General features: G+C 46.2%; 4 protein-coding genes across 25 annotated transcripts in view; 1 reads left to right on the top strand and 3 right to left on the bottom strand.

Moving 5' to 3' along the window:
- LOC1268733 (flotillin-2) overlaps positions 1–26,270 on the top strand; it is a 161,293-nt gene that overhangs the window by 67,974 nt on the left and 67,049 nt on the right. The gene's annotated exons all lie outside the window — the stretch shown is intronic.
- On the bottom strand, positions 6,526–9,251 carry LOC1271522 (glucose dehydrogenase [FAD, quinone]). The gene is made up of 2 exons (XM_310332.8): positions 9,080–9,251; positions 6,526–8,988 (listed from the first exon to the last, which is right to left on the bottom strand). The coding sequence occupies exons 1-2, from the start codon at positions 9,233–9,235 to the stop codon at positions 7,273–7,275; spliced, it is 1,872 nt and encodes a 623-aa protein (XP_310332.7). The 5' UTR covers positions 9,236–9,251; the 3' UTR covers positions 6,526–7,272.
- Positions 9,184–24,322, bottom strand: LOC133391952 (knob-associated histidine-rich protein). Of its 8 annotated transcripts, XM_061649044.1 has the most exons (4): positions 23,112–24,322; positions 21,950–22,456; positions 14,827–15,139; positions 9,184–9,849 (listed from the first exon to the last, which is right to left on the bottom strand). In XM_061649044.1, exon 4 carries the CDS (start codon positions 9,835–9,837, stop codon positions 9,454–9,456), a length of 384 nt encoding a protein of 127 aa, XP_061505028.1. In that variant the 5' UTR covers positions 9,838–9,849; positions 14,827–15,139; positions 21,950–22,456; positions 23,112–24,322; the 3' UTR covers positions 9,184–9,453. The 8 variants fall into 8 exon arrangements, with proteins under 8 accessions (XP_061505028.1, XP_061505025.1, XP_061505024.1 ...); XM_061649041.1 differs by lacking the exon at positions 14,827–15,139 and having other exon boundaries at positions 23,171–24,322; XM_061649040.1 differs by lacking the exon at positions 14,827–15,139 and having other exon boundaries at positions 23,137–24,322.
- On the bottom strand, positions 12,115–12,778 carry LOC133391953 (uncharacterized). The gene is made up of 2 exons (XM_061649047.1): positions 12,475–12,778; positions 12,115–12,369 (listed from the first exon to the last, which is right to left on the bottom strand). Exons 1-2 carry the CDS (start codon positions 12,776–12,778, stop codon positions 12,323–12,325), a joined length of 351 nt encoding a protein of 116 aa, XP_061505031.1. The 3' UTR covers positions 12,115–12,322.

A 26,270-nucleotide genomic window follows, 5' to 3' on the forward strand; every position in this document is an offset into this window, starting at 1 on the left:
ATGGGTTCTAAACAATGGGGGACGAGAGCGAAGCGAACTGGAGCTGCTCTATACAGGAACGGGGAGGACAAACAGGAAGGGATCAACATGCATTTTTTGAAAATCGATGTTCTTTCTTCTGTATTGTCCACATTGTCCACATCAATCTTATGAGCTGCGGATCGTACAAAGCTTCCATTTTTTTTCTTATTTCACACAGCAACCATTGCTTTTCTGCCTGCCTCAGCCTCTTCTGTCTTCTTCTTGGCGCAACGACCTACGCGGTCATGCCGGATAGTTAACCGTTGCTACGATAGACGGTCCATATGAGGCTTGAACCCATGGCAAGCATGTTGCTAAGTCGTGCGAGTTGACGTGACCTGTTACTGATTGGTTTACCCATAGCAAGTCCTGGGCCACTAGGATCATGCGGGGCTTGAACGCAGGACGGTCATGTTGTTGTGTTGTGTTCGGATAGCACGACAACGAGGGGCAGCCAAATCTAGCCAAGCCATCCATAAAATGCGGGGACGCGTGGAGCAGCTTTGCGCGTGAAAGGACCAGCTGCATCACCGGCATTTGAGGCTCCCGGGGGCCGGTCGCCACAATCCCCAAGCGCAGCCGCAGCGCTATCCACTATGCATGCAGCATACACGCCACTTACGCATCCTGCGTCAATCGCCAGGACAGCGACGGGCTAGAACACAACTTTCTATGCCATCCTCCAGGCAGCGACATGGCCGCGCAGCACCATCCGCAACGATGATGCGTCTCCAAATAAGGCGAGAGAAGGAGCAAGCCAGGCAACGCGAGCGATGCATGCGTCAGCCAAGCCGGGGCGGGTCGCTCCTCGCTTGCAGCATCGAGCGAGAGGCGGGGGAGACGTTCCTTTTTCTCTTCCGAACAGTACACCCCGGTAATTAGAATTAAAAGAGTACACCATGGTGGGTAAATCCTAACCTTCAATCCGGTGGGAGCGAGAGAGGAAGGGAGGGAGGGGTGGGAGAAGATTGGAGGGTTTGTACATTATTATAGAAAAAATAATGGAAAGACAATATGTGTTCCATGAAATCCCTCATTTTAATATTTGTCCTTCCGTTGACTTTAACTAAGCATTGGTTGGCTTAACATGAGCGGACTAGTGCATTGAATGATCTTTTGTTTGAATTATTTTTTTTTTTGCACAAGTGCAACTAACTGCACTAACAAATAACATAAAACCAGAACGAAGCATGCATTCAATCGATCCGGAAAATAGCTCGAACGGTAAATCGATTCCATCCACACGACAACTTGCACGTTGATCAAATCCAGATTCGAACGACGGCGCTCTAGCTAACGCGCAATGCATCAGCGGTCAAAAAAACGGGAAGGAAAAAAACAATAACCCCAAGTCAAGCGCGTTCACACAAGGTCAAGCATTCGCCAATAACTGCTGGGAGAACGAAGGAGGTGGGGAAGGACGTCACTGAAAACGCGTATGATCTGGTAGAACGGATAAAGAAGACAGCAGATAAGCGATATCACTCCCACCACCATCATATGAACAGCTGGTGGGATCGACCAGGAAGGAGTAAGGGGGAGGGCAAGATTTTTTTTCTAGCCATCCATAAAATTTATTTTTTGTGGCTGCTATTCGATACAACAACCCTGGGAAATCCGCCACAATTTTTTCCATAAAACCCGTCTAAAAAAGTTCGCTTGGTCGAGTAACCTCTTAAACCGGACGTCGTGTGGACGTTGAGTGGACGTCCACACGACGTCCACACGACGTCCGAAATCTTCAATTTTGCGGCTAGGGTAGGTTTCTTCAATTGATTAGATACTTTTTTGCCGTTCCTCATGGTTGCAAAGCTTTCTTCAAAAGCCCCGATTTGGATGAATGAAAAGCTCTGCATAACGAATGAACTACCCCAGCCGCAAAATCGGGTTTTCGCCGCGATTTTCGACCAAGCGAAAATAAAAATTATGCCATTTGTATGGGGCGAACACACACACACGAATTATGGTTGTTGATTATGGGTGGGAAGATTATGGTTCTGTCTTTTGTTTCACTCTCGCGCACAGACGATGATGTTCCGTCGCTTTCTCACCAAGTTATTGGGGCAAATCTGTGGTTGTTGCTGCTCTTTCTCGCACGTGAGGGAGTTTTCTTTGTCCTTGTTTTTCCCGTGTGTGACATTGGCTGCGAATCTTCTTGATACGTTAAAGGAAGTTAAGTTAATTAAAGGGTAAATTGTTAGATGCAATGGCTCTGGCACACCAAATGATGTACCAATTCGTGCACGTTTATGTGCCACACTGCACCTAAAGCGTTTTGTGACTAGCATAACTACAAACACAGTATTATGATGTTTGTAGATTTGGGACATGTTTTGGTAAACTTTTTATGCGGTCGAGCACCAATTAAATGCCGCATATTGTATACCCTTTAAACCAAACGGCAATCTGCTACAATCTTTTCATCGTCACTCTGGTGCTCTCTTCGACCAGCGCCCCGACTCATTGAACGCATGCTGTAATGAGACCGGTTCCTACGAGACCGGACGAGATCGATTCTTATCCAGACCATTCCCCAGATAGCAAGAACCGACTATCCGATAGCGTGATTTGAGTAAGGTTAAGAAGCCGTTTCAGCCCTGTCTACAGCATTGTTCGTTACGTCAAAGAAAAAGAAGAAAATTTGTACGGGAGGCTATGAGCTTGCAATGCTGCACGCGGCCTCGGTACGTGGGGGATGGCGAAATAACCTGTACAACAAAGAGAGCAGGGAGATGGCAGGGAGCTGTGGGGTCTTATCGGCCACGGGCTGCAATCAACCAAGTGGTTCCATGAAGCGCTAGTATGTGGTCAGCGAGTGCGCTAGGTAGTTTGGCAGGCGCCAATTCGACCCGTGGGTGCAACGAGTTCGAGTCGACACAAATGAACTGGATCGTTTACGGATGGTTCCGACAGAGAAGGATTACGCTGGATCCTTTCCTCGGGGCCCCACGCGGGCGCTTAGTTTGGTTTGGCCTCTGGTTAATCCGCCCCTGCCCGCACCTCACTATTGCATGCCTTAAGGCTTACGGCAAATACAGTTTACATTTGTTATTCTAAACTATGCTAGCATTATTGAACAGCAATACGAAAGAAAAGGAATGGGAAGGAAAGAATGAGAAAGGGAGTAAATAAATGGTGGACTAACAAGAGCGGAAGGGAGCGGAGGAGCAAGGGTGGAAGGGTGATAGTCGAAGAGGTGAGATGAGAAGATGAAAGCGGGGATTGCGTGTAGTAGTGTTTACTGTTCCGAAGCGACGATGGGTTCTAAACAATGGGGGACGAGAGCGAAGCGAACTGGAGCTGCTCTATACAGGAACGGGGAGGACAAACAGGAAGGGATCAACATGCATTTTTTGAAAATCGATGTTCTTTCTTCTGTATTGTCCACATTGTCCACATCAATCTTATGAGCTGCGGATCGTACAAAGCTTCCATTTTTTTTCTTATTTCACACAGCAACCATTGCTTTTCTGCCTGCCTCAGCCTCTTCTGTCTTCTTCTTGGCGCAACGACCTACGCGGTCATGCCGGATAGTTAACCGTTGCTACGATAGACGGTCCATATGAGGCTTGAACCCATGGCAAGCATGTTGCTAAGTCGTGCGAGTTGACGTGACCTGTTACTGATTGGTTTACCCATAGCAAGTCCTGGGCCACTAGGATCATGCGGGGCTTGAACGCAGGACGGTCATGTTGTTGTGTTGTGTTCGGATAGCACGACAACGAGGGGCAGCCAAATCTAGCCAAGCCATCCATAAAATGCGGGGACGCGTGGAGCAGCTTTGCGCGTGAAAGGACCAGCTGCATCACCGGCATTTGAGGCTCCCGGGGGCCGGTCGCCACAATCCCCAAGCGCAGCCGCAGCGCTATCCACTATGCATGCAGCATACACGCCACTTACGCATCCTGCGTCAATCGCCAGGACAGCGACGGGCTAGAACACAACTTTCTATGCCATCCTCCAGGCAGCGACATGGCCGCGCAGCACCATCCGCAACGATGATGCGTCTCCAAATAAGGCGAGAGAAGGAGCAAGCCAGGCAACGCGAGCGATGCATGCGTCAGCCAAGCCGGGGCGGGTCGCTCCTCGCTTGCAGCATCGAGCGAGAGGCGGGGGAGACGTTCCTTTTTCTCTTCCGAACAGTACACCCCGGTAATTAGAATTAAAAGAGTACACCATGGTGGGTAAATCCTAACCTTCAATCCGGTGGGAGCGAGAGAGGAAGGGAGGGAGGGGTGGGAGAAGATTGGAGGGTTTGTACATTATTATAGAAAAAATAATGGAAAGACAATATGTGTTCCATGAAATCCCTCATTTTAATATTTGTCCTTCCGTTGACTTTAACTAAGCATTGGTTGGCTTAACATGAGCGGACTAGTGCATTGAATGATCTTTTGTTTGAATTATTTTTTTTTTGCACAAGTGCAACTAACTGCACTAACAAATAACATAAAACCAGAACGAAGCATGCATTCAATCGATCCGGAAAATAGCTCGAACGGTAAATCGATTCCATCCACACGACAACTTGCACGTTGATCAAATCCAGATTCGAACGACGGCGCTCTAGCTAACGCGCAATGCATCAGCGGTCAAAAAAACGGGAAGGAAAAAAACAATAACCCCAAGTCAAGCGCGTTCACACAAGGTCAAGCATTCGCCAATAACTGCTGGGAGAACGAAGGAGGTGGGGAAGGACGTCACTGAAAACGCGTATGATCTGGTAGAACGGATAAAGAAGACAGCAGATAAGCGATATCACTCCCACCACCATCATATGAACAGCTGGTGGGATCGACCAGGAAGGAGTAAGGGGGAGGGCAAGATTTTTTTTCTAGCCATCCATAAAATTTATTTTTTGTGGCTGCTATTCGATACAACAACCCTGGGAAATCCGCCACAATTTTTTCCATAAAACCCGTCTAAAAAAGTTCGCTTGGTCGAGTAACCTCTTAAACCGGACGTCGTGTGGACGTTGAGTGGACGTCCACACGACGTCCACACGACGTCCGAAATCTTCAATTTTGCGGCTAGGGTAATGAACACAGCATTCAATGCAAGGTTCACAGATTGCATACCTTTAGGCGGATTAAAACTTAATCCCACTTGGAAATTGCTATTTTTTATAGCATCTTTACCTTTTCGAAATACATATGTAACGAACAAATTACGTGAACTATGAATGCGAGACTTCTGAGTCCCCGTGTTTCTCCAAATTACGTGAATAATGCGTTCCAGGAACAACTCGCCTTCGGATATCGCGTAGTTCAAATATTAAGGCTGAGGGACACTTTCCGTACTCGCTAGTGTAATTTTGATTTTCAGTAGTGCATCTGGCGGCGGCTGGTAGTAGCTTTTTTGAGGAATGTTCGTGCTGGATCTTAAAATTAAGTAGATTTTACATCGTTTTTTGTAATGAAAATGGATGCAATGCGTGCAGGGCATGCGTATCTACCTTTTACAAAACTTTTTTCATCCCAATTAAGTATTAAATATGGAAAAATAACATATTTTCTGAAGCGCCTCCAAATTATTTGGCAAAATGCTTCGGTCAGCCGCCGCTATATGCGCTAGTGAAAATCGAAATTACACTAGCGTGTACGGGCAATGTCCCCCTGTCTTTATGTTTTCAGCTAAAATATGGATGGTAAAAGGGTATTAATGATTAAATTTAATAAATTAATGTGCATTATTGCTTATTTCATACAGTTCGTGTAGAATTGAGCGATTTCAAAATTTTTACATAACTACATTTTTTTATTTAGAAATTGTTGGAGGAAAATTTTCCAATTTGACGTATGAACTGTCAAAACTAAAAATTCGCACAAGTCGAGTGCCGCATAACTCGGACTGTACATCTTTTTAATTTACAAAATTCTAAAAAAACGCGTGTTAGTGTTATAAAATAGCGTTGCCCGAAATGGGTTTATCAGTACTTTGCTTTTGACTGTGTAGTCTATGACGCATCGTAAAATTTAAGACAATAGAAACGACAATATAGATCTTTGATAGGTAGCCTTCCGTGCGTCCGATAATGCATCAGGGTGCCAATAAATGCTCACCGTCGAAAACGCACCACATACGCTTTTCCTCGCTAGAATATGTAACGAAGTGCGCACCTGCCCGGTCGGTATTATGCGGTTAATGCTTAGCTATGGAGCAGCTCAAACTATGAATGGTGAAAATCATACACCTCCACACGTACCGAAATGTTCAAACGAAACTCGAACCATCCATTAGAGTGTAGCGGATACGTATGGCCCACATTTTCGATGTGGATCGTACGGCTAATCAGGCTTTCGTTTTCTCTAGTGCTTGAAGCTCAGTTTTAATTGGTGTGATTTGTTGGGCGCATTTAATGAAGTCGGAGGCCCGCTCTCTTCTCACGTTCGAAGGTGAATTGGTCAGGAAAATGAAACGGGGTCATCGTGCGTACTGTTGTTTCGGGGGGTTACGTCAGTGATATTTTCTTCACGGAAGACTAATTGGAACGTCTACTGAAGCTTGAATTGAGCCGGTATCATTTATTCACTATCAAATCCATTTATTTGTTGGTAACGCTTTTTTTTTGCTCCATTTCAGATTGTTTCGTGTTTTTCAATGTACATAAGAACGATTTATTCTGTTTCAACACTTATGGACGCTTAGCTGTTGTTTTTCTTACTAGTTTTTTTTTGTTTCTTTTCGCTACACCCTTACTTTATGTCCCTGCTACATGCCCCTTAAGCCACACTGTACAAAACCCTTTTTATTATTTCTACAACAATGCTTCATTTGGAAAAACACAAACACACACACACACATACATACGCATGCCCACGATCTGGCACGTTCGGCTATCGAGCAAACGGATCACTTGTTGTCTGTATTACCACTAACCACCACTGCTACAGCTACTGCTACCCTATCCATCTGCACTGGGCGCATCGCGCGGTTGAGTTGAGGTTATCCAAATGAAATTGTAAAAATTTTTCTAAAACAAAAAACTTCACAGTTTTTGCAACGCACCACGAACCCACCCCGACCACGGCGAGTCTCGGAGGGTTTGGGGCGGATCTACCCATGTGGAAAACACGCTCACGATATATAATACAACTACAAAACACTCACACATTTTGCCGCACACTTTTGCCTGTTTCAGAGCATCGACGAGTGTCGAGTGTGTGATTATTTGACTAGCTAGAGTTAAGTTAAGTTTCCTTCAGCTTCCGGACGATTCCGGTTTCGGGATCTTCCATAGCGTTGCGGACATTACCAGCCGACCAGTCGGCCCCAGTCCTCCTTGATCATGTCGGCCGCCTTTTCGCCGATCATGATGACCGGTGCGTTCGGGTTGCCGCTGATGATGGTCGGCATGATGCTTGCGTCGACCACGCGCAATCCGGACACACCGTAGACGCGCAGGCGCGGGTCCACCACCGCGCCCGGGTCCCAGCTCGGTCCCATCTTGGCCGTACCGGCCGGATGGTAGATGGTGAAGGTAAACTGCTTGATCGTACACGCCCAGTACGCATCGGACATGAAGGGCAGATGGCGGCAGCCGGGCAGCGGTATTGCATGCGGGCGCGAGTTGAACCGCTGGAAGGCCTGCGTGTACGAGACGTTGATCGCGATCTTGATGCCCTCCACCAGCACGGCCACGTCCTCCTCGTGCGCGAAGTAGTTCGGCTCGATCGACGGCTGCACGAACGGGTTTTTCGAGCGCAACCGTACCCAGCCGGTACTTTTCGGCCGCAGCAGCAATGGCAAGATGGTCCACGTTTCCGCATTCTGGATCGGTTTGTAGACGGTGTTGTAGAAGCCGTCGCGCAGGTTCAAAATCTTCCGTATGTTCTGGCCACCGTCCGAGTTGACCGAGCTCGGACCGAAGTGGAACTGGATGTCGGGCCACTTGCCAGACGGGTCGGCATACTTGGTGTTCACGAACGCGACCCCCTCAATGCCCGGGAACGTCATCGGGCCGCGCTCGTTGAGGAAGTATTCCAGCGCCACCGGGACGGAGCTGTAGCGGGACGTTTTGACCGTGACCGGCTGATCGACCAGAAACGTAAGACCGCCGAGCCCCACATGGTCCTGCAGGTTGTCGCCGACCGGCAGATCCGACACGACCGGAATGCCTAGCTCGTCCAGATGATCCGCTGGCCCCACGCCGCTCAGCATCAGTATCTGGGGCGTGTTGAGTGCCCCGGCCGATAGTATGATCTCTTTGCGCGCGAACACGTACTGCCGCTTCTGGTGACGCACGAACTCGACACCGTACGCACGGTGCTGATCGTCGAACAGGATGCGCGTGACGTGCGCGTTCATGGCAATGTGAAGGTTCTTGCGCAGCCGCACCGGGCGCAGGAAGGCTTTGGAGGTGCTGCACCGACTGCCGCGCCGTATCGTCGCCTGCAGCAGCATGAAGCCCGTCTGTTCCGCACCGTTAATGTCCCGGTTTTCGTAGCCCATCTCCTGGCCGGCCGCCACGAAGGCGACCGACAGTGGCGTCCGCCACGGTGCCTCCTGCACGGTCAGATACCCGCCAACGCCATGGTACGGGGAGCGCGCCATGTACGGGTTCCGGTTGTCCTCCGACTTGATGAAGTACGGCAGCACGTTTTCGTAGCCCCAGCCGACGTTGCCCTGCTCCTGCCACTGGTCGTAGTCGAGCCGGTTGCCCCGCACATACACCATCGCATTCAGCACGGAGGAGCCGCCCATGACCTTGCCGCGCGGCCAGTTGCACCGGTCGCCGATCATTGCCTGGCAGTAGCGCCGGTCAGCCGACGGCGTCGTCTGGTACTTCCAATCGTACTCGGTCAGCTGCAGGTAACCGGCCAGGGAGGGCACATCCGTTACCTCGTTCTCGTCACCGCCAGCCTCGAGTAGCAGCACCGACCAGTCGCCGATCTCGGACAGCCGCGATGCCACGACGGCTCCGGCCGAACCGGCCCCAATAACGACGAAGTCATAGTATCGTCTTAGCTGCGAAACAAACGGAACAATGAAAGTGTGTTACGTTACGAACGACCCCGCACATGTACGGTGTAGCGGTGGGTTAGCGGTGGCAACTTACCGTTTGCTGGTCGGTGGGATTCGTCTCCGGATCCACACTTTGGTATCTATAGTAATTGACTCCTACAGCTAAAAGTGGTATAAGTGTGAGCAGTGCGATAGGGGTGTGCGCAAGTCCTCCAGCTACTGCCGCTACGGAAGCGAGTCCAAGAGCCATTGCACGGTGCTGGAAGTTGATGGCGTCTTTTTGCGGGGGTTTTCTTTTGTTGTGTCGTAATGTCTTGATGCGAGTTGATTTGCAGAAAAGTTGATTCTGCCGAAAGGTGTGCACCCGGGAGAACGTTTGCCGGGAGACGGGTTCACACTGAGGCGTTTGCAAGAGACCGCGGTGCAAGGAAATGTTGTTGTTAGTATAGCAACTAGCTGCAACCGTCGCTAGATCCAAACATCCAAATCCTGCTTCGGGTTTTCGGACAGTATCTTGGGCGTGTAGTTGCGTATGCCACCGGGGCGCACCTTCTGGAACAGCAGCTTTGCGTTGCGGTCCTCCTCCTCAATGTCCAGATAGGACTTGATGTACAGATGCTCGTTGAGGTACTTGGTCTGCCGCTCGACGCTTTTGTACGAGGAAGCGGCCGATGCGGACGAAGCGGACGATGTCGTCGAAGCGGTGGACGGTGAGCGGGACGGCACAGCGGACGAGGTCGTGGAGGAGGTGGACGAGCTCGTGTGGTGATGGTGATGGTGATGATGATGGTGGTGATGATGGTAGTCATGTGCGGAGGTACATCTGGAGGGCAAAGATTTCTCCTGGCCCATTTTATTAAAGCTCTGCAAGAAGAGGGCACCCGGTCGGTTCGAAAGGGAGCGAGAAACGGAGAGAGTGGAAGAGAGAAAAAGAAAGAAAGTTAGTTAAAGTTAGTTTTTTATGGCACACGCACGAACCCACACACTAACACAACGCAGCCAGAAATAGATGGCCTACCAGAACCAGGTTAGTCTGTCTGTCTGACCACACGCGCACCATAATACACACTGCTTTGCGCAAAGGGGGGAGTGTACGCCACGGGGCGGACCATACAGTCGGCGTGCTGCTCTACGCCGGTCGGTCGGTTTATTTTGACCGGAGCCATTCAGCCGGCACGAGGATTATTCATGTTCCCGGTGGCGATCATAATTACTCTCTTCAGCAATCGTAATCTCATTAAGCCTAACTGTGCCTTCTCCGCACGGCCGATAGAGTCTGGCAGGTTACATCCTACCGAAAAAAAAACTCGTTTTTGATTGAAGCTACCAATAGCTCCGTTTTTTCTTCTTCATCTTCTGGGAAGCTACGGGACTTGCAATCACGATATGAAGCTACTGGCTGGAGAGTCGGCTGTTCGAATCATCCGTGGCGTCTGGTTTTAGTGGCGATAAAACGATGGCACGTGGGTATCTCGGAGGTTGCAGCAGAACACGAAACGAACTTGACCGCTAGGCTGGTTCGTGTCTGGGAGCAAATGATACGGGAGAGACTCGTAATTGTGCTTTGAAGCGATGTAGGTCATAGCAAGAGCACCAGTATGGGGGCTTTTGTACTTTTGCCGAAAAAAAATATTTTAAAGAACATCCCAATGTCGTCGTGTGTCGCTTTTAAAACGCATTTCAGCATTAAAAAACAAATACTTGACTGTATAAACACAACTGATGTCTTCATAAAGCAGGCCACTACTTAAGTGCTTTCATTTTTTGTTGTCAAATTTCAAGCATTTGCTATCGCTACAACGGTTGAGTTTGTACTAAACGATTGCATTTTAAGGTTTAGAATCCTTTAAAACGTCGTTAACTGCTTTTATTTATTTTAGTTAATTTTAGCGGTCAGTCGTATTGTCTTTGTTTCTAGTTAAGCGTGGAACATAATAACTCCCAAATAACAGAATCTGTTTTCATGCTTATAGATTCTCCAAACCAACGATAAATCTATGCAAATTTCTCATTTACAGTGCTTATTTACAACCCAAATAACATCCACCGCAGGAGATTTATGTGCTCTGTAAAGAAGTACACCCTAAACCGCTAGTTTGTATCATTGCTGCATGAAATAGTGTCATGAACTTGCTCATTGAGCTGTGAAATTTAGAGGCTATCACTTTCCATCATAAACGATACGTCGCCGCTGCTCTTTATCCCCGATAGATGCTGCCAAAACCGCAAGTTGCATTTTATTTACCATCGACCCATCCCTCCCGCTCCCAGTTAGTGCCCTTGCACGCTGCGTTCGCTGCGAGTATGTTGTCTTCATTCACAGCAACAGCAAGTGTGTATGCACGTGTTTTTCCGCATGTCTTGCCCACACCCGTTTAGCTTCTTCGTTGTGTTAGCTTATCCACGCGAGACGCCTTCCGCAATCGTTTCATGATCAAACCAATGGCGATAAAGAAAGGGAGACGGCGGGAACAGCAATCATGTGTTCAATGTCAATAAGGAACTCAAGGCGGGCTTTTCCAGTGCTCCCCCGGCTTCCCCTGCAAGCAGGGTTTGCGGTTTGATTGCACGCAACGGCCGACAGTGCGGCTCGAATGCAATTCTTCATGGCAGTTGGCAGTCGCTCCACCGCTGCTGCTCACAAGTGTTTGGTAAGAGAAACGGCACTCAGTGCGGCTCGGGCGCTGTTGGTTGGGGTCAACTATTCCCGCTCTGCCTTCTTTGTCGTGTACGTTGCCTTCCACAACTTCTGTCCACGTTTCCTGGCATCACTGACGGTGGCCGGCAGCACCGATTAGTTAATGATCACGTTTAATTAACGTATCGTGGAAAAGGAAAGTAAAAGTGATAGTTCGGTGAAGGTGACAAAGAAGTACGATGTTGAGCCGCGATAGCATCAATTGGATGTCACTGTTTTACAACACGCTGGTAGTAGCGCAAAGTAGCGTCTTGTAAAAATGAGGGTTATTGCTTTCGATGGTAGAAAAGCTAGCAAAGGTTTGTTGGGAAAATTGATTTGGAATGCAAATTGCCTGAGCGTAGAATTAATTTTGAAGATGAAGCTTGAGATTGTGTATATTTTACAGCCAGGGTCCAGTTAAAGGAGCAATTAAATGCACAATAAAACGATTTAGTTTGTAAGATATTCAAAGCAGTTTCTTTTTTTAATAACCCATGCCAATGGTATTAATTTATTAGAAGCATTCAACATCTAACGGGCCGATGGTCTGGCGATGATCAGTCATGATTTGGCGCTTTGCTGATTTAGTCCGAAAATTCATCGTTCATATATTGTCCGTTAATCCGAGTCGAGAAAAAACGTAACCGTCCAGTCCAGTTAACCTCTCATTGCAGCCATACGTTGAGCAAGAAGAGCTTGGACCTCTGTTGAAAAGTGGGAAAAATATAACCATCATGCAGATTAAAATATGTTTCTTAAATTGTTCTTCGTGCCACCAATCAAAGGAAATGTGAATGCACAACGCTTACGGGCAACTTTGGACGCATTGATAGCCTTGAACGGCACTGCTGGTTTAAGTCCCTGCTTCAGCTTGTTGCAGTAGTCGGTGACGGCCTGCGATGGTCGGGAAAGGTCCAGCACGTACGCCTCACCGTTGGCCGGGTTGCGAATGTTCGCTGTAGCAGTACGTCCGGCCACCGCTCCGATGATCTTTGGCAGCTTGCAGATGCAGTCGTTGAACGAGGTGCACTGTACGTTTGTGCTGAACTGACCGTGAACGGTCGTGACAGCGATACAGGCCAGCACCAGTGCGACGCAGACGAACTTAGTCATTGTTGGGGAGAGTAGTCGGTAGTCGGGGGTTTGGTAATACGGGGGCAGTAGAACTGTACCAAACGTTGCGTTCTTGCTCAGAGTACGGGGCGTGAGGCTCACCAGTAAGTTCCGAAGACGACTTGGTTGAGTTGATAATCGGTCGAAAGTTTTATACCCGCTCGTTGGTTCACCTGACTAACCTTTTGGTCGAAGCGAAACGAGTTCCGGGATGGGTGCACAATAAGCCTATTTGTACCAAGGTGACAATTTGCAAATATGTTGCCGCAATGATTCCAGATGCAACGAAGTGAAGTACCCGGGTATGGATTGTATTTATAGGAGAGAGCATTTTTCCAGGCACGACCATTAACATTTTTGCAACATTTTTAAAAAATCGCCTTACTCTTTGCAAATATCTGTGGTGACTTTGTTGATTTGCTGATAAGACAAGTGCTGATATCCGGCATCTAGGAAAATTGAGGCACAGAACAGTTGCCCTCATTGTTTTTAAAGGGATTTTTTGGGATTGTACATGTTCAAAAACATGCACGAATATAATGTATCAGGCGTTTACCTTCGATAAAGTAAGACGAAAACGGTAGCAATACCAGATCCAGGCACACAATGAAGGTCTTTAAAGACCCGATTGTGTTGCTGCTCTATCAGAACGTTTGTTATTTATTTGCGCGTAAAGTTCAACCCCTGAATGGAATTATTCAGCATTATACACTCATGCGTCAGACGGTGGACGTGCAATGCGTGACATAATGGATGCCAGTGTGCCGCAGCAAAGTGTTCTCGGAAGGCGCGTAATTCTACCGTCAATATAAAAAGATCCCACCGAGCCACAGGGAAATTCATTCAGTTTCCGGACTCTCCCGACCTTTGCTCGACGTGCTCCTCGCCCGCTCCAAAACGAACCCACCATGAACAAGCTTTTCGGCATCCTGCTGCTGTGCATCGCCTGCCTGGCCTCGTTCGCCACGGCCCAGACCTACACTCGTCAGATTTCGTGCAGCGACTACAACAGTTGCCTGTGCCAGTCGCTGCCGAGGATGATCGCTGCGGCCCGTGGACGTCCGGCGACCGCGACAATCACCAATCCGACCACCGGCGTGCGGGAAGTGTACGACCTGTCCAAGCCGATGTCCGGTGCCCTGCAGTCCTTCTGTGCCCGCAACCAGGCTGCGGTTCGCCGGGGCTAGAGGCGTCACACTGTAGCAGATGCGCTAACCTCATCTGCTACGCATCGACTATTCGCGGTGCGAAAACCGATCGATGAGTAATGTGAGATTCAAACTAAATAAAATCGCCATGGATTCTTTTGCAAAACCTTGCCCTCGGTAGTACTGGTGAAAATAGCTTTTTTATTGATGACACACCCGGCGCGTTTCCATTCACTTAAGAGCATCAAATAAGCGCTTACGAACACAACAAGTGTCCCATTGCGTGAAGTTGATGGAATGAAATTTACAACTTACACAACTTTGTGGTGATAGTATCTCCGCACACCCTGTGGCTTACTAGGCTTCCTGCAGCGATCGGTAGAGAAAGTTTTGTAGATTCTTGGGGCGATGTAATACCGTCTGGCTTTACATCATTATTGAAACAAAACCGAATGTCTTAGCAAAGGCTTTCAACCAAACTCAGCCATTCCGTTCCTATCTCATTAGGATTACACAAATGTCTAGGAAAGATGGTTGTGATTCTTCTGAATCCTTTGTGATCGCTTGAAAAATAATGTTATACCTGATTATCATTCATCAAAAAAGGGAAGATAACCTCATTCCGGGCAGAGATAAATGCAATCTGAAAGCGAGAAATTGTAAAGCACACACACCCACACACACACAAACTCCCAAAATCACACGGAAACCACAAAATCATACAGAATATCCAAACATAAAAGCTAACACCATCAGAGAGAGACACACACACACACCCACACCCTGCGCAAGCACCAGGCACTGAGGATCGTCGGCACTCACGCGGAAGTCGTCCGGGGTGCATGGACCGGTAGGCGTAGCGGAGTAGGCGAGTATGGGCAGCAGGGGCCCGTAGCGAACCTTGGCTTTGGTGCGACGTCGGGGAACGGCGGCCGCCGCTGCCCGCCGCAGGTAGCTGGCGATGGGCGAAACGTTGCTCAGCGGTGCCGTCGGGAGCAGCTCACCGGGTGCATCAGGATCCCCGGTGCGATCTTTGTGGCCGGGCCGGTCCCGGTCCGGTTGCGGTTGGGGCGCGATTGTGTCGGCTTTTGGGGGGACCGGGCCGGGAACGACGTACTCGGGCGAACGATTAGCTTTGCCCCAACGACTGCCTGAAGGAGAGGAAGTATATCGATGGATCACTTCCCCTACCGTCGATGGCGTCGTTAGTGAGCTGAAAAAACGAATGATGAGTTCACAATCGCTTGTTGAAGTGTTGTAAACACGGTGCAGAACAACCAAGTATGTCTGAAAAAAATGCGTTGTTTTCTACGGATTGTGTGTGTGTGTGCGTGTGTATGTGTGGCTGGTGGGCTTTTATAAAAGTATGGGAGTGTTTTTGTGCGTGTGGTTTAAATCGTTAACGTCTAGCATCAACAGTATTTCGTGTTCGGGAAGCTGCCAATCATCATCAGTTCAGAAGTTCAATACAAATTCACACCATCCCACGAAAACACTAACGGAAATAGGAGGAAGAGGAAAAAAAGCGCAACGCACTGCTTTGCACGGCCAATCCTACGCAACTTTCACATTCCACCATGCGATGACGCTTGCGTGGTTTGTGTGTGAGAGAACCGATTCAAATCAAGCCGACCATCTGCCAACACGTCTGGGCGCCTCCTCCCGAGTGACAGTGTCCAATCGGCGGTAATTTTTGATCGGTTTTCAGCCTCTGTTGTGCGTCCCGAAATCGTACCGCTTCCATCAAGATTCGGTCCAACATGCGCAGCTGGAGAAGAAAGCGGGGAACCGTACCCACGAAATGAGCACTTGCGCCGTTTTTCACCTCACTTTACTGTTTGCTAATTATTCGATCGTAAAGACGATGCATTAGATCGGTATGCAATGATGGGTAATGTGTCTCTTTACACATCATTAGAAAGCCATTTTGTGTTTTGTGGCCAATCGGGAAACAAAAGCAAAAACACTTCCAATCGATATCTGGATATCAACGTACGCAGTGATTTGATGAAATGTGAAATGCATCTGCCGATTGTGGCAAGAAGATGGCAATCTCTTCAATCGTTTTATTGTGAGCCGTGATCGTGTGAAAACGCTCGAATTCTGGGTATAATTGTCGTAAATGAGTATTTCATTTTTATGGCCGGAATGGAAAGGTAGATGATCGGTAGTAATATGCTTTCAATGTTTCATTGGCTGAAGTTTCTTCTTATCTCTATTTTTCCATGTTGCAGTTTGAAACACGATCGGGCGTTTGCTTTCAAATTAACGCCCCGCTCCGCGCTTTGTGGTTGAGGGTGAAAAATTGGAAGAAAATGTTCACTTTCATTTAGGTTCGAAATGTTTCACTCGAATTTGGGAATGTTAGAGTGCATTGTTTAATTGTAAATTTATCGAATACATGGTACTTTTGGAGGCGATGGTGTGAACGAAATTAAAGAAGCAGCCCCGAAAGACAAACTACGCGATTGGTTAAATGAAGTTCGCTCCCGAGCAGTGGGGGACAACGGGTGGCTTTTTTCCGGCTGTGCAAATGGTTTGCAAAGTATTTCACACACTTTTTGTGTGACCCATTGCAAATGGCAGACACTGGGGCCTTAATTTTTCTTGGCTAATAAGCCACGCTCGACTGATAATGTGGAACAACACCACACACAAAATAACGATTGAGAACGCTTAAGCTGGATGGTTTGCAATCGTCGTTTGATTCCGTACAATGTTGTCAAGCGTTAAATGGTGAGTGAAAAAAGCGCATCTAATGCGAATTTCGTGTTAGTTTCGAGTCGGTCAAACTGACCCAACTGGTTTTGTGTGGTTTCGGTTTGAATGCACCGCTGACACTATAGCTGCTAGGCTGATGTGGCTATGCCATCCTATTGAGCAACGATTTTCTTGATTTGTCCTCTAAATGGAACGTGCTATTTGTCATTTCTCAACGTGAGCTATTGGAAACCGTACGGTTTATGTAATAAAATTTGATTTTGATGGAAAAACGCATCCGAAAGGTCGAATGGTGCTGATGGACCGAGCCGTTAGTTGGTAGTTTGGTGTACAGAAGGGGTGCAGCTATTAATACCTCTAAGCTGGTTTGTTTATAACCCGGTTTCGAATTTTCTCCACCATTCAACTTAAAAACCTGTAAAACATGAGTCCACGGAACCAGAGCTTGGCGTTGGCCGTTTTAAACAGTAAAGATCGTAACAGATGATTACGGGATGAACTTTGTGTTACGTTACGGTTGACGTCAGCGATGAGTTCAAGTTTTTTTTTGTCGTTATTCAGTGTCTTCCTTTTTGCGAACGGTCAATTATCTGAACACGGGTGGCATTTTTTTTCGCAAGACGGGTTGAAAGAGTAATTTGCCACTGGTCAATGAATTGGTGAAATTTTCACTTCATAATAAATAAGTCTTGAGCTTTGGCCCGAAACTGCATGTTCAAAACTTCCTTTACTGGAACCTTTTGTAGTTTCAACCTCAATTCTAAAACTGTTCGACTTCATAATTCAAAATTTGGAAGCAGATTTCAGTGAACATTGATAATCCATATGTCAATATAAGGATGGTTTTAAATAACATTGATTATAAAAATATTTTATAATTAATTTGGTTACCAATAGCGTGTGAAAATGTATTTTAACAATTGTTTTTAACGCCATTGTTGACGAAATAGAGTTTTGACATAAAATTCATTATTGTTTTTTGAGCAAACGTTCAATGTAAGGTATAATTTTTTGTATTCAGTGCTCAAATTTTTATTTGAAATATCATTTCACAGTATTTTAAACCACTCTTTTTTTCTCTTGTCTAATTACAGGTGCGTACAGTGTGGATGTATATCTCTTTTTACTCTATTGTGAATATGCTGCTTCAAAACTACACATTAGGGCATGGCTTTAAAACAACGTACATCATTTAGGTATTGGAAAATGTACTAACAAAACGCAGTGCGATTGCCGTTTCAGTTCCAAGCCAATCGGCTTAATTCCGTTAGATTGTATATTCAAATACACACATGCTCACGCGATACATCGATTCATAAACGTTTCGTATCTCCGAACCCACACACGGCCGGCGACGGGCGCGTACTGAAAACTTTCTTCGATCTGCCTATCCACTTGCTGCGCGCGCGACGCTATGGTGATATTTATTTATGTGTGACCCACATGCAGGCAAGGACAGCTAGTGTGGAATTTCTCCACGCCTCACGCAATCATTCCCGAACTCAGATCAGACCTAACATTCCCGATGCTAAAGCGTGTCGTGCGGCTGGAAGGAATTCTTTCACTCCCACTTTCGTTTGACACACATTGCCATCTCTGTGCTGTCTGAAGACCGAAAATGGCATTTGGAGGGATTTTCTAATCCTCGAGCCCCAAGCACATTGACCCACATTCGTTCTCGTTCTTCGGAACATACTTCTTTGCATTCGAATCGGGGCTAGTTTGTCGTACGATGCAGCCGTTTGAATTTTTGATTTCGATTTCGTTCACTGGCAACAGTTTGTTGTTCAAACAATGAAAAGTCGGACGACAAACCTATGATACCGGTTGACCATATACGTTGCGCAGTCGTACCCGCAGTCGATGGTGACGGTCGACGGGGGTACGCTTTGGAGAGGGAGCACCGAAAACAAAAACTGAAGGTGGTCTTGTAAAGACGCACCTCTTTGCCCGGGTTTGGAGTGCTATCAGCAGGAACAAACGTTTTCGGCTGGTAATAAATTCCAAATTTCTCTTTTCTTTCCACAAACATTGACTGCCTCTGGGCCTTTTGCGATGGTTTCTTGCAACCAGCACATATCAAACTGTTATGAAGGAAGCATTTATAACAAAAAGTGTGCATGAGCGCGTGTATGCCATCAATGTGTGTTTATGTGCTGTTTTAGGTTCCTTCGGTGCCTGGTAGTAGTTCGTAGACTGTGGTTGCATATTTTTTCATCAATTTCGTTCAACATCTCAACGTAATCCTCACGGCTGCAGCGATATGGTCGAGAGCTGTTGTTATCGTTAATGGTGATTTTATTATTTCGTGTAAAGCACGGGCGTGTACGGATGAACCTTTTATTTATTTTATTATTATTTTTTGAGAAAGTATAAATAGAGGGGGGGGGGAGGGGTGTAGTAGAGTGTAGAGTAATTCCGTCCTCTTTTCTAGTCGCGTGTGCGCATAAAAATGACGGAACATCAATGAATAATTCAGAGATACGCGTCGTTACATGAGAAAGCTGCGGGAGTGCTGGCCATCGGTTAAGGGAATAATTTTGAGAGCGGCAGAAAACTGTGTAAAAATGATGGCATCGCAAACAGATGGTTGGTTGAATTGTTGAAAATGATGAGGTTTGACTGAGCGGCTGAACACAAACTAATGATCGATTTATAGCGATTGCGTAAGCATTAAGTCGACGGGTCGGACTTTTCCTCCCCAGGCTGCACTTGGATGGCGAGTAAATGGTATTAGCTTTACAACATCCATCGTCGAGCATAAAATATATTTGAGGAAAAAGGGTAACACGAAAGTAGTTTTTTATCGTAAGTATGCATAGTCTCTTATTATGCCTGAAGTGCTCTAAAAATACAAAAAAAAAACTATCAAATGAGTTGTTGTTTCCGGAATGCATACCAAGCAAAGGAATAGCCACATAACAAATTCCAACTCGACTTAATAAATCTTACTCAAATCCGCATCGCCTCACCACACAGACCCTAAGGGCGAAAGTGAATCCCCCTCGATAGGAGGAACGTTGCCTGCTGTCCGGCCTTGCTTCGGGCCATTTTCATACAGTACAAAAATCCCGTTGCAGAGAATTTCCCTTTTTTTCATTTCATATTCCCGGATACTGTTTGCTGCCGGCGGCGTTGCTTGTTTGCTATTGGCGAGCGGCGTGGTACAAGTTTCTCTCGTTACTCATCCAGCTCAGTGCTGGCAAGAGCCAACCTCATTCCCTCCCCTCCCCCCTTTGGGTACGTTGGGATGAACCGTTTCTTATTTTTGTTACAACAGATTATCTATGAACACTTTCCTTGGGGAACGATACCGCCGGCATTTTGGCGTTAAAAAGTGCATTTCATTTTCGCCTCAAAGATACGGGTGGCCATTTCGAGCCGACCGAATACGAACAACCAACAACCGACAACCTGGATCGCCTGTAGCGGGTGGAATGTTTTCTTCTTGTTCACCAGCTTTCCACGAAATGGTCGTTCGGTTTGCCGTTTTGTCAAAGAGGGCTGCGACGGAGCCAACTGTGGCTACCTCGTGGCTTAGGCATAGGCCCGAGACGCTTTATGGCCATTATCACGAGATCACGAAAGCCGGTACAGCTCGCGCGTGTGTTTATTTCCCCTCCTATTTTTCCTTTCTTCCTTCCCTCTTGCCATTTCATTCCTGGCCACTACGGTGGTGCATTGACGTTTCATTTTCTACTTCCTAGTTTTTCTTCTCCCTTTTGAGCCCTGTAGTAAGCCGGGGGTACGTGGAGGGTTGATTTTACGAGCAACTTAGCTGCCACTATTTACCCAACCCCTGGCTTACCCCAAACCTGCTTGGGCCAGAAACAGGATTGTGCATAGTCGGTGGAAGTTCCACGCGAGTAGACGTCACGTGGAAATGAATGCAGGAAGTCCGCCGTGTGGCGCTACTACTATCGCTGGTGCGTCGTCCGCAAAGGTATGGTTTTAATTGGGGGCCCATTCGTTACTACCCGTCCGTAGCAAGCACGACTGGACTGCTGCAGCAACAGCTGATTAGTGTTGAGATTGCTTTTAGGTAGCAGCAGGCACCGCTCTATTCGATTTTTATCGTGCATTTTTGTTTGCGCGCCTCTATGCATTTTGCACGCCTTTTGCGAGAGCGTAAAGCTTATGAGCGTACGCTTAACGAGTATTCAATGAGTTGTTATTGTGTTCACTTATGGTTTAGAATTATGGTAAGTGAACTTTTGAAACAAAAGCAATGCAGCTCATGTATAATTTGGTTTTTGGTAGAAAGGAAAAGTGTAAAGGTAAACTATTTCACACTCACCTACAACAAAAACGTTTGGAAATCTCAAACGTTTGAATTCAAAAGTGGCTCTTTGGAAAAACGAGTCTAGCTACTTCCCGGAAGTACACTGGACAGCTGAGACCCGACTATTGACTTCTCCGTTTGTGCGCCTTTACTAAGCAGCTCTGTATCTAAACCCTTACCAGCCATTCGTACGCCTCGAACGGTCGATTCGAACACCAGTGTACGGAGATAGTTGCAAAAAGCGGTTTTTTTTCAAATTTCCATAGCTATCGCGCATTGAATGCACGGTGGTTGCACGACCAGTAACCAAGCAACCAGTGACAAAGAAGGATTGCAGTCAACACCGTCTGGCGTGCAAGGGAAAATGAAAGTTTAGGATTCTTTTTCTGGTTTCGAATCGCTTACTGGTACTTCCAGAAGTGAGTCATGCGGCACCGTCAAACGTAAACGAAAGTCACGAGAAGTCGTTTTTCACCTTTTTGCGCGACACTCAGTTGGCTGACGTTCGTGCCATTTTTCACGTCTCAGAGCGTCTGGTTTTGATAATGATTGTGTGAGGCTGAGCAATCTACAACTTGCTTCACTTTCACGTAGGATCAAGTTATGTTTAACTGGATGTTCTTAGCACATCGTTGCTTGAGTTCTTGATTGTGAAACCATGTTCAACAAGCTAGATTTGCTTTGCTACCAAACACTACGATTTCATCGCACAACTAACTGAATGGTAATTTTGAAGCCTTCATGTTGCTTGGCATTTATCCTCTAACCTTCCCCCGCTGAAGACGGTTTAATCTATCATCACCGATGCGTAAACACAATTTACCCTCTCGTGTGTCTGTGTTCGGCAAATGTTCGAGATGTACAGTACATCCGCCATCAGCGGTAGTAGGAAACAAATAAAAAAAACGAACAAAACATTCCATTCCGCGCGACGCGTAAGTGTCGTCATCTATCACCACTAACCTTCCCGAGTACTAAGCATCCCTAAAAAGCGTCTCCCGTTGCACTCTTGCTACTTACTTGTTGTTCAAAGCATCAATCCAAAACAACAAAGAACCATCATCAGCTGTCTCTCACGGGTTCGATGCAGTTGAGAACGGGATGGGCGGGCGGGCAACGAGAGACGGACGGACACACGTTGTCCACGAAGACTGCTGTGTTGGAGCACAGAAAGGGAAAACGCTATTCCACTTCGGCGTTGCAACGCTGCTGACTGTGTACAAGCAATATAGTTGCACCGGTTCTTCTTCGAAGTGTTCCGGTATGTAAACGGTTAGGTACGGAAAGGAGCTGTAGGTTTTTTTTTTTTGCGCGGCGAAAGTGAAATAATGTTTTCCTTGCTGCCGTTGCGGTATGCGTTTGTGTTTGTAGTATGTTTTTCTCTATGTCGCTGCTGCTATGTTTGGGCACTCCTTAGCGACATCACTTTTGCGTGGGTACGTTTTGAAATCTTATCTTTTGCTGAACACTTTGAAATTTTGGGCACTTAAAAACCGTGGTACATTTTGATGTGTCACAATGTGTTTGCTGTTTTCACGGAAAGAAAAATAAAATGTAAATTATGCAGTCATGTTGTTCACTAACTACTTCAATGCACAGTCCGTCTGATGCTTTTTGTAGACCCCAAAACAATTGAAAGTTTTTAGTTTTTCTCTATTTTTAACCCTTTTTTAACGGAACAGGTTCTCCAAATATCTGCTGGTTATTTATAACTTCTCGTCACGTTAGTACAACATCCTTCTCTGCTTTTAATTTAACTATAACACCAACGAGAAAAGTGATCTTATCAAAAAGTGATTGTACAAAGCTTAACTCACATGGGCAAAATAAAAAGAAACAAAACAAGAAAACTGAACTAGCTTGCAACTGTGCACTTGTACTTCGGCGTAGTGAACGTGTTATCTATCTCACAAATGGCCATCCAACTCCTCGCACATAGCACTTCTCCTCTGCGTGCGTCGCTTACATTCATTTGTCTGCACCCGACCGTTTAATGCCTATACACTATGCGGTCATCACTTCCGCATTTTCGACTGCGGCTCGGAAGCTATCAATTTGGAGATTTTCTTCTGTGGATTTCGGTGAAACAGTAACAACCCACCGACTGCTGCATTGGCCTCTATTGTGGAATGAAGTCCGCCTTTTTCTGAAATTGCACAAATTCACCGACAGTACCACTTACGGGTTTAATTTCTAATGCCTTTTACCCGAAAAGAGAAGCTTAATTGACAGAACACATACACTCATTCGCCGACGAGAAAGTAACACAAACACTTTTCCGGGCCCGCACGTTTTCCACCAGAATGAATGATTTCCAATGAGAGAAACACTTCAGATTTGGAAAGTTTATCACAAAAAAAAAACTTTGTTTTCACACCTAAATATATTTTCCACTGTTCTAGGGGAACAAAGCGGCGGCAAAAAGTAACAGTTCCGCGTTGTTCTCGATCTGCCCGGAATCGGTCACTGATGGTTTCTGATCTTCCTATCCATTTTCAACTCCATGCACTGCTGCTGTGGGTTGCTTCTGTATTTTTTTTTTGTTTCTTATTTTTTACGTCTCTCGGTTTTTCGCTCGTACACACTTTTACTGTATATCTGATTCGGTTTTGTAGTGGTTCGTCCAACTCTGCCCGTTTGCTCCTTATTTCGGGAGTTTTGCGTATACAGGCGCGCGCAAATACACAGGTTCCGTTAGCGGGCTCGTGCGACTTGCGTATCGGGGATGGTAAATCCGTACCGGTTCGCTGTTGAAACGCGTCTGAGCACGAAGGCACCATCGCAACGATGAGATTCGCTTGCAAACGAACGGACGCTGCTTTCCCCTTCCCAAAATCGATGCCGCTATACTGGTTGTGATGAAACGCTGAAAAAACACCGTCGAACGTCGAAAACATCGACTACTACCACCACTGCTTCAGGGGATCTGTGTTCGTCAAGGCGTGTATGTGTTTGCCTAGTCGAAGGACGGTTCGTCGTTTTTCTGCTCGCGCAAGTCTTTCGATTGAGACGCTGAGAAAGCAGCTCGGGGCCGTGTTGGGGGCAGTGGGTGAATTTGAGCGCTCTCTCTTTCGTATTCGGGAGATTCCGGTGTGCGATTCGGTGTCATTTTGGAGAGTGTGTCTGTAATTGTGTGTATATGTATGATAGTGTGATAGATTTTGATTTTTTCTTAATGTGTCGTACAGTATCGTGATTGCCAATAAAATATTTTATCCTTTTCCAGTTGTTTGGTATATCAAAAACAAATCAAATTTCTTTGTTCTTAACATAACTTTTAAAATTAATCAAGAAAATCGCTCGGAAAACGTTGGCATTTTTCTGAACAATATTATAAAATCTTAAATTGATTTATTACAAACACTTGCTTTTTTAACATTAATGTGTTCGTTTAACCCTACTATTATTCAAAGCAGTTTTTATACATTTCATATACTTTTCAACTAGCAGCAAGATAAAAAAAAATCGCATAAAAAGTTTAAGAATGCAGTTTTATGCTTGAATGTTCTTCGTGTCTTCTTTTCGCCAGTACAGCCGACGAAAAGTAGGTCACAGGATGAAAGCAACAGAAAACTTGTTTACTTTGCCCGTTTTGTGCACTTTGAAAGTACATTTCTTCGGTTTCGGTAAAGCCGTTGACCTCGATAATTTTTTTTCATGGCGACCACGACACCGTACGCAAGTAAAACACATTACACATACCTGTTGTTCTCTGTTGCAGTGTTTGCACTCACCTGAACTCGTGGTGTTTTTATTTCTGGGATGGATTTCAAGGCATAGTTTTAGCCTTGAAGCAATCAAAGCGAATCGAAATTCATCTCATTGGCTCAATTTAAGCATGCCTACATGTTCAATCTTTTATGTGAACCACCCTCTTCAGATTGAAGTGAGAAAAATGTTTCACAGAATTTCAATACTTTTCCAATTATCCTATTCGAGAGCTCGTACCATCATTATCATTCGAGTATTGAGAGCAGTTTCGGATGCGCCTTTGCTCGAAATGGCACCAATAAAATACTTTCCGAATACGTATCGCCAATGCATCACACTATGCCAACGATCGCCGTGCATCCGTGCATCGTTTGAGTGCTCACTTTCAAACGCTTTCACTGGAGTAACAGTTTTATTGACACACTATTTTATAACGACCATACGCTTGGGGCTCCAATCGATCGGCAAAAGAAGGAGCAAAAATGACCGACCAGGCCAAAAGGAGTTAGAAGTAGGAAGGTCCCATTTCGCGAACAAGATACCGGGCCCGTGCCGATGTAATACTGCCACGGGGCGTTTTGCATAATCTGTCTTTTGTCTGGATAGCTTGTCTGGATAGCAACGTCTGCTCAAAAGCTAGACAGCGTGTTGAAATATTTTGGGTAGAATAAAAGCTACATTTTACAATTGAAGCTGCTGTGCACATTAATATTCTTACTTAGTTTACTTCTTTTTTATTTTTAATATCATCATTTTTCGCTGAATAGCGCATATTAATCAATATGTATTTAAAATATTATTTATCAATTCAGAGGTGTGAAACAAATTAACCTTCAACGTGTTGAAAAGGGTACACAATTAATGTGTGACATCAGTAAAACAAACAAGATAGACCCAGCAAAACAGTTCGTAGGACCAATTTACACGCGGGCATTAGTGTTGCTTTGTTAATCTTTACGTCGTTGACTGATGAACGAAGCGGATACCACAACAAAAATCGTTCGGAAACAAACCGAAACCGGCAGGGGCAGGTGATTGTACTGCCCCTGTACTTTCCTATTCCAGTCTCCGATATGGACGTGGCAATAATGTATGTCTCTGTAAACGTTTTGGAAATGGCGCACATCGAATCGGCACGTACCGTCCGCTGCCGAGCGTCTTTGCCAATAAAGGATAGCGATCCCGTACGGAGCATATGCAACGCTGGCAACAACGAAGCATGTACAGCTCGTCTGGTGCTGGTCCGACGTATTCAAAAACCTACTAGACCTTTAAAAGCGTATTCGTGTGTGTGTGTTGTTCGTTGGAGAACGGGAGAAAGGGTGGAAGGAAGGGGGTGAAAAATCAACACACCCGTTGCACACCAATACCGTGCCAACGATTCACACACTATCTTGCCTACATGCGCTTCATCCATATCCCGTGGGGTTGGGGAAGCGTCCAGCCGGCGATTGACGTATTACTTTCACTTACGAGGACGGGGGTATTTTTCGATAGTGCGATTGTACACGTACACACGGACCCCCCCTCATTGGGTAAAGCGGATAGTAACTCGTTCTTGAATCGCGCTTGGTTTGGGTAAGGTAAACGCTGTTTAAATGTTACAACCTTGCAACATATCGCTTGGTTG

The sequence above is a fragment of the Anopheles gambiae genome, chromosome 2 (assembly GCF_943734735.2).
Source record: "Anopheles gambiae chromosome 2, idAnoGambNW_F1_1, whole genome shotgun sequence".
NCBI classification, from domain to species: domain Eukaryota; kingdom Metazoa; phylum Arthropoda; class Insecta; order Diptera; family Culicidae; genus Anopheles; species Anopheles gambiae.